This window comes from Bidens hawaiensis, unplaced genomic scaffold (assembly GCF_021521415.1).
Source record: "Bidens hawaiensis isolate Kalapana, Puna unplaced genomic scaffold, B.hawaiensis_p1.1 tig00021137_1, whole genome shotgun sequence".
Lineage (NCBI taxonomy): Eukaryota > Viridiplantae > Streptophyta > Magnoliopsida > Asterales > Asteraceae > Bidens > Bidens hawaiensis.
The window spans coordinates 51,534-60,136 of record NW_027493268.1 but is presented as its reverse complement, the minus strand read 5'-3'; the positions used below and the strand labels follow the sequence as shown (position 1 = coordinate 60,136).

General features: G+C 32.2%; 2 protein-coding genes across 2 annotated transcripts; both read left to right on the top strand.

Annotated features, from left to right (window-relative positions):
• Window positions 1–736: 736 nt before the first annotated feature.
• On the top strand, window positions 737–2,331 carry LOC143562773 (isoflavone reductase homolog). Its single transcript, XM_077050487.1, has 4 exons — window positions 737–1,090; window positions 1,176–1,416; window positions 1,689–1,892; window positions 1,982–2,331. The coding sequence occupies exons 1-4, from the start codon at window positions 755–757 to the stop codon at window positions 2,146–2,148; spliced, it is 948 nt and encodes a 315-aa protein (XP_076906602.1). The 5' UTR covers window positions 737–754; the 3' UTR covers window positions 2,149–2,331.
• Window positions 2,332–7,630: 5,299 nt separating this feature from the next.
• On the top strand, window positions 7,631–8,047 carry LOC143562770 (uncharacterized). Its single transcript, XM_077050485.1, has one exon. It carries the CDS (start codon window positions 7,631–7,633, stop codon window positions 8,045–8,047), a length of 417 nt encoding a protein of 138 aa, XP_076906600.1.
• Window positions 8,048–8,603: the final 556 nt, after the last annotated feature.

Genomic DNA, 8,603 nt, shown 5'->3' with positions numbered 1-8,603 from the left:
GTACTCGAATTGGTATGCAGTATCAAGTGGCTTTTAATTTTCAGTCTCTAATACACCATATTTAATTCAACCATTTTGAAGGAACAACAGGAGGCACTACTATTTAGTTTCGGAAGCTTATTTTCATAATTAAGGGTTAGTTTTAGACACTAATACTTGTTTAGACGAAAACATCTATGGCAAAATCAATTTTGGATCACGTTGTGACTGGTGGATATTTTTCGACCGTTTTGCATGACCGAAATTTTGTTTTAGTGACTGGTGTAGCAATCAAGCAATATATCGACCAATTTAGCGACCAAAACAGTAAGCCACCGGTGTCATGACTGAAAAGTTACTGTGCCAAACTAGTTCTTATTGTTTTGTATATGATGGATTGATTTAATAATTAAAAGTTGTAACTTTAGAATTACTTTACACATACTTGACGAATTCGGAGACAAAATTATTTAACAATTGAATGATAAAACGTCATAAGTTTTAATAATATTACTAATAAAGTATAACATCCTAAAAAACAATTATTTCGATTCATGCTTCTTTTTTTTCTCTAAACAAGAGCCACGCGATTAATTAAGAAATATAATATCACCATGTTAGGTGTCTCCTCCGCATATATATATCCCCACAAACTTGTGCTACTCAGAACCAACTAATCACGTACACTTTATTAACTTCTACGTAAATAATAATAATAATAATAATAATAATAATAATAATAATAATAATAATAATAATAATAATAATAATAACCATGAAGATGTCGAAGAGCAAGATCCTTGTTGTGGGTGGCACAGGCTACATTGGCAAGAGGATCGTCAAGGCCAGTCTGGCTCAAGGCCACCCGACCTATGTCCTGATGCGTCGAGAGATTGGTTTCGAAATAGAAAAGCTTCAAATGTTGTTGTCGTTTAAGGAACAAGGAGCCCGGTTGGTTGAGGGTTCGTTCTCTGATCACCAAAGTCTCGTGGATGCGGTTAAACAAGTGGATGTGGTGATATGCACCATGTCCGGGGTGCAGTTCCGGTCACATAATATTCTACTTCAACTTAAGCTTGTTGATGCCATCAAGGAAGCTGGAAACATTAAGGTATGCATCAAGACTTGTATCATTTGATTTGCAACATTATGATAGGTCCAAAACAAATATTTACATAATTAATTTTTTGAAACAGCGATTCGTGCCTTCAGAGTTCGGGCTCGACCCTTCACGGATGGAACACTCACTTGAATACGGAAAGGAAACGTTTATGGACAAGATGGTTATACGAAAAGCCATTGAAGATGCTAAAATTCCATATACTTACATTTCCGCAAACTGTCTAGGGGGTTATTTTGTCGGCAACCTTTCCCAGCCGGGCTCCCTTGTGCCACCAAAGGACCGAGTGTGTATTTTTGGCAATGGAAATCAAGTGGGTACGATGTTATAGCATTTCCACATGTTGATTCTGAAACGAACGCACCCACATAATATGAGTATGGCTTAGGGGGTGTTCAGGATTTCTTATTTTTACTAACATTAACTTATTAACTTTTTGAAAAAGAATAAGGCATTTGGGATTGCTTTTGACAAGTTACACTTTTGTAACTTATTAACTTAATGAAAAGTTATAAGGAGGTAAAATAAGGAATCCCAAACACCCCCTTAATATCGTTACTTGTTCTTAACTTATTTAAAATTTGTGTAGTTGCTTTCATGGATGAAGACGATGTTGCAACATACACAATCAAGACCGTGGATGATTCTCGCATGTTGAACAAGACGTTGTATCTCCGGCCACCAAACAACATTCTTACACACAACCAACTGATTGAGAAATGGGAGAAACTTACGAATCAAACGCTTGAGAAAGTTCACATATCTGCTCCAGATTTTCTTGCTTCTATTGAAGGTGCGTATATGGGATTTTATTATCAAACTACAAACTAGAAATGAACAAAATTTTTGCTTAATGTTTTGTATTTATATATCTGTTTTCAGAAGCGGATGACCATATTGTTCGATCAGGGCTTGCACGTATCTACCACATTTACTATGAAGGTCGTTCGATGAACTTCGAAATTGGTGAAAAGGGTGAAGAAGGTTCTGAGCTCTATCCGGAGGTCCCATACACGAGTGTTGATGAGTATTTGCGACGGTATCTCTAAGTCATGTATGTGAAAAGTGATTCAAGTTCTCGATAGTAAACGCGAGAATTAAGTACGTGCGCCTTGCATGTTATCTAGTTTCTATCGGTCTGCATGAAATCTGAACTAATTTGAATAAAGCCACCGGCTACTTTTGTTTAAGTTGTCCGGTTTTTTAGCATGTTTATGTTATTTTGTTTGTTACTGATCATCTACTTGAGAAATCATGTATTTCCTTCCATGTATGCACTTTCAGTTTATCAATAAACAGTGAAACATTTTGCTCTTTCTTATTCATATTTTCGTGAGAAGCTTAATTATTTTATATAAGTATAAAAGCAGACTTGATATGAGAGCCAACAAGTGCTCAATTCATATAGTGTTTGATTTAATAAAAGAAATAAATGGTTGAAGCTACCAGTGTTCTACCACCAACTCCAACTCCAACTCCAACTCCAACTCCAACTCCAACTTCAATATTCCAGATCTTCAAAGGAGAGGGTAGGGGCGCAAACGAGTCGAGCCAAGTCCGAGCTTGACTAGGCTTGAGCTTGGCTCATTTAACTTACACAAAGCTCGAGCTCCACTCCTTTCGATCTCTATTTTTAAAGCATGAGTTCGGCTCGTGTGTAGTTTTTCAAGCTCGAGCTTAGCTCGGATATGAGTATTGGAGTATCTGTGTACAGGGCTGTAAACGAACCGAACGAACACGAACAAGACCTTGTTCATGTTCGTTTGTTAATGAAATAATTTTTTCATGAACGGTTCACGAACACTTACCGAACGAGATTTTATGTTCGTGTTCGTTTATTAAGGAAATGAGTTCATGAACGGTTCACGAACACAAATAAAATCGGCAAAACCTAGAAATTGAGACCGATATATTCATCAACGTGAATAATTAAAGCATGTAAACAATTCGAACGAACATGAACAAGGGTATATTAGTGTTTGTTCATTTAACTCTAAACGGAAACGAATACTTAATCGAACGAATATTTAAGTTTTTGTTCGTTTATTTAAATTGAACCCTTGTGTTCGTTTAACATAATTCAATAAAGATAAACGCACATAAATAAACACAAACAAACATAATTGAACACAAATTAACAAATGCAAAACTTTTTAAGTAGATAACTTATCCAAAAAAATATTTAATTATTTTCTATTAACACATAAACGAACATAAATAAACAAACATAAACGAACGTTCATGAACATAAATGAACGAACGGAACATGTGTTCATGTTCGTTCGTTTAATTAAACGAACACAAATTTTTTGTTCGTGTTTGTTCGTTTATTAAATAAACGAACATAAACGAACTTCCAGCCGAACGGTTCACGAACAGTTCACCGAATGTTCAGTTCGTTTACAGGCCCATATGTGTAAGTTACTTCTAGTAACTGTAACTTCATTGTATGGTGAGTAAAAACGTATTTTCATTTTGCTTATGAACAACAATCAAAACTTAACACAAATTATGCAAGTTTCATGTAAAGAATATACTTTAATGTTAAAAAAATATAAAGTGAATATATATATATATATATGTTTAAGTTTAGGAGAGAAATGAATATGGGCTACTAGTTTTATTTTAGGTTTTATATGTTTAAAAATAAATGAAAAAAATATAAATGCAACAATAAATGTATTCTCTCTCTTCAATTAATACAACTAATATAACCATAATAAATCACTCTCTAATTATGGATACACATATCCTATACGTGTATAGGTTATATGCTTTTTGTATGTAGGTAATATGTTTTCTTATTCTTAAAACAAGTGTATGTTATATGTTTTTGTTTAGGTTGTATATTTTTTATTGACATTTAATGCTAACTTATGTAAGATAGTTTTTTGTATTATTCATCACAATTTACCTTCGTGTGGATTGATATTGATATATTGAGTTGGAAGAAATTGGTTTTGTATAGAAAAAAAAAATTAATATATTGTATAAATTGTATTTATGTAGGATAAAATTTTCAAGTATAGGTTATATGTTTGTGTAGGTTATACGTTTTCGTGTGCATGTGTAGTTTATTGATGCTGAATTTTGTGTGTCGGTTATATGTTTTTCGTGTGTAGGTTATATGTTTTCTTATTATTAAAACAAGTGTAGGTTATATGTTTTTGTGTAGGTTGTGTACTTTTTTGTTGATATTTAATACAAACACGTGTAAGATATTTTTTTGTACTATTCATCACAATGTAACTACGTATTGATGGATATTAATATACTGAGTTGGGAGAAATTGGTTTTGGATATAAAGAAATTTTAATGTATGAATAAATTGTACTTGTGTAGGATAAAAATTTAAAAGAGAAAAAATAAGTTATAAAAATAAATGAATTCTTATTATTTTTCAATTATAATAATTTGATTAGTTATATTAATTGAATAGATAACTATTATATTTATTAGTTATATTAATTAAAGAGAGAGAATGCATTAATACTTTCCTCATTTATTTTTAAACATTTAAAACATAAAATAAAACTAGTGACTTTTATTTATTTCTCATATTTCTCACAGTAATCTCATTTCTCTTCTGAACCATCATCTATATATATATATATATATATAGGGGATGGATATTTTGAGAACCTTGTTGAGTTGTAAGAACTTGATTCTGGACCACACATTTAATTAAATTGATTGGAATATGTGGTTGACATTAAATCTGACAAAAAGTCAAAGTAGGAGAGAGAATAACTATGTACAGTGATTACACAATTTTAAACGTTCGTTACACATATGTAATAAGTCGACCCGGTGCGTAAAAAATTTTGTAATTTTTTTACGTATATGTAACCTACATATATTACGTATGTGTAAAAAAAATTCGAAAAAAAAATTTGTTACACTGAGTTCTTTTGAGTTCTTAAAACTCAAAGGGGTTCTTATTTGAAATCTCCTATATATATATATATAGTAGTTATAGAGTATCAAATACTATCTATATATGGGTTCCATTGAGAACCACAGTTTTCTTAAAAACTATCAAATTAAATATCAACCATTGATGTATTAGATCAATGGTGATGATTAAAATGGTAATATTGTAAATAAATACAAAGCAAAGGAAATTAATTAAGTGCTAAAAGGACAAATTAGGTATACCAAAATTAATATTCTTTTACATCTCTTCTAAATTCCTAAAATCACTCTTCTCTTTCTCTCACATCTTTCTTCTTTCAAATAATTTTTTTTTAAAAACCTGTTTGTCAGAATCAAATATTTTACATTGAAGAGCTAACAAATGTTTATGAGATGAAGACAAATTTTTTGAAGAAACGACCAAAATCCATATATGTAATCCTCAACTTTCAACTCAAAGTTAGGTAAGTTACATATATGTAACGGTAGATAAAAAGAAATATACAAACACAAGACCAAATCCAAATCATATATTCTCTCTCTTAATTTATTATTAAAAAAAATGAAAGAAAATAAACAAGCTACATATTATATAGCAATTAAAAAATCAGTTTTTTTCAATTAAAAACAAATATACTAACAAACTACATATATGTATCGCATGAAAATGTACATGTATTTCACGTTACATATATGTATTTTTACACACTACATATATGTAACTTGTGGATTTTACAATATACATGAGGTTACATATATGTACATCATGCGTTATGGTGTAACAAATTTGATATCTTGAAGTTGAAATAAAATATAAACCACAATATATATATATATATATATATATATATATATATATAAACATTTAATGAATAGTAAAAACCAAATAGAAAAATCTTAATTTATAAAAATTTCCGTCAGTTCAATTTAAATCAGTGGGATATAAACGGTAAGCATTTGCTAGTGAGCAGAGAGGTTCTAACAATTGATTCCATCACAGATATAAGCCATTGGCATGTTTGAAAAAAAGATTCCAACAAACAATAAAATATTGTTAATAAAAGAAAATATTAGTGAAGAGGTAAGGAATGGCCGACTGGGTTTTAGATGTGAGAAATTAGAAACGATGACAAAAGTATGAGCAAGGAGTTAAGGATTAAACGATGAATGACGGTGATATTAAATAATTAGGTTTTAATTTAGACAGAGAGACTAAAAGCAATCCACAAATATAAGACATGATAAATTACATATAAACCCTTTTCAATAAAAAGAAAAACAAAATAACAAAATTTTATAATTGGTTAAAAGTAGTTTTCATAGTTTTTAAATTAAGGAGTGGTTCTCATTTGAACCCTCCTCTCTCTCTCTCTCTGTATATATATATATATATAAGGTAAGATTAAAATGAAAACCCACTTGAGTTGTGAAAACCCGCGAAAACCCTATGTAACATCGTTTTTTTTTGTTACATATAATATATGTTGTAACATTTAATACAAAACATCGAAACATCAAAAAAAAAATGTTTTGCTATTTTTTAACATTTTTTTACTAATTTTTATATATGTTTTCAGGAGAGAGAAAACGTTATATTTATATTTACATGTTTTATTCACTTTAATTGTGGACCACAAGATTTAAACATTAATTAAAAACATGTGGTTGAGAATGAGTTTCTAAAGTTTTCACAACTCAAATAGGTTTTTATTTTATACTTAGTCTATCTATGGGTTTTTATTTTATACTTAGTCTATCTATATCTATATATATATATATATATAGTAGTTATGTAATCAAATACTTTCCAACTAAATAACATTTGATCTCAGCTTCACAAAATCATAGGGTATCAAACTACTAGGTTGGAGGCTGCACGCTTTGGTTGACTGTATTTAAGGTAGCCTCTTTGTAGGACAACCATACATCATTTGATGGTGGGTAAAATATATTAAAAAATAATTCAACTTCTGGATAGATCCATTTAGATGGTTGCATGGTTTAAGTCAAGTTCATTTTTTTATTTTAATCACATTTATTTTGAATAATTATCCTTTCCTGTGGTCTCCATATTTGGTCGGTTCCTTAGCAGTTTCTTAGAAGAGTTTGTATGGTGGTTTATGTATATTTCAGCCTATATATAAAGGCCTTTTATTATCTTGTAATTCATGCAATTCATTCAATAAAAACCCTAAGCTTTCTCCGATCAAATATCATTGTTTATCTGTTATCTCAAACGTTTAGGGTTCTAATACCAACAGTGGTATCAGAGCTCTGTGTGAGATCAACCCTAAACTTCATTAACCCTACTTTCCGATCATTCCCATGGCCGAACAAACTAGTACGTTGTCCACTGCTCCTACCCCGATCCCTATGTTCAAAGCCGAAGGGTATGAACACTAGAGCATCAGAATGAAGAAGATCCTCATGTCCCGCGATTTGGGGGATATGTTGGACCAAGGCATGGATAAAAACGAGAAAGATGAAGGTCGATTGAGAGTTGCTAAAATAAGGGATGCACATGTTATGGCAATTATCCAACAAGGTGTGCATGACCAGTTGTTTTCAAGAATTGCTTCAGCAAAGTCTACTCGTGAAAGCTGACAGATACTACAGATGGAGTTCCAAGGGGACTCTCAAGTTAAGGCTGTTAAACTACAAAAATTGAGAAGAGACTTTGAAAATCTCAACATGAGAGAAGATGAACCGGTGGGAGAGTACTTCTCGTGTGTTATGGGCATAGTAAGTCAGAAGCGGGCCTACGGAGAAGCCGTTGCAGATCAAACGATTGTGGAAAAGATACTTCGCAGCCTCTCTCCAAAATTCGATTACGTTGTACCATCCATTGAGGTATCTCTTGATCTGTCTCAACTCACGCCTATTAGACTAATGGGGTCATTACAGTCACAAGAAGAAAGAATTAACAGCCGGGCCCCAGAGAAAGTTGAAAAACTGGATGAGCAGGCTCTCCAAGTTTTCCAAGAAGGAAGTTCTCAATCTTGTTCGAGTGGCAATGCTGGAATTAAGGGCTGAGGGCGCGGCTCCTTTAGAGGACGAGGTAGAAATCGTGGGTTCGAGAAAAGTAAAGTGCCACATTGCAACCTGTGTAACAAATCAGGTCACTTAAAAAGGATTGTTGGTACAACGAAGATCCGCAGGCTAATGTGGCTGAAGAAATGAAAGAAGAAAGTGAACCCAAATATGAGCAATGACTATTCATGGAATCATCACAAAAAATTAAGAATCATACAGTCTTATGACACATGCCTCAACAACGGGTAATACTAATAGCTTGTGGTTCATTGATTCTGGTTGTTCTAACCACATGACAGGGTCCAAGTCCATATTCACCCAACTGAATGATACTTTCAAGCAGGAAGTACAATTAGGTGACAAAAAAAAGCTAATGGTTGAAGGAAAATGTACGATCCGTATTGACACAGGGAATGGTGGTCATAAGGTTTTTGACAATTTGTATTATGCCCCTCGACTTGAGTATAACCTACTTAGTGTAGGTCAAGTCATGAAAAAGGGGTATTCATTGCACTTTGAAGATGGGAAATGTGTGATAAAACAAAATGGCGTATCT

Bases quoted from the DNA above. Each gene is read 5' to 3' on its own strand.
- LOC143562773 (XM_077050487.1), top strand. From the start codon at position 755: ATGAAGATGTCGAAGAGCAAGATCCTTGTTGTGGGTGGCACAGGCTAC. The intron at 1,091-1,175 runs GTATGCATCAAG...TTTTTGAAACAG, and splicing joins AGGAAGCTGGAAACATTAAG to CGATTCGTGCCTTCAGAGTT. The intron at 1,893-1,981 runs GTGCGTATATGG...ATCTGTTTTCAG, and splicing joins TTTTCTTGCTTCTATTGAAG to AAGCGGATGACCATATTGTT.
- LOC143562770 (XM_077050485.1), top strand. From the start codon at position 7,631: ATGGAGTTCCAAGGGGACTCTCAAGTTAAGGCTGTTAAACTACAAAAA.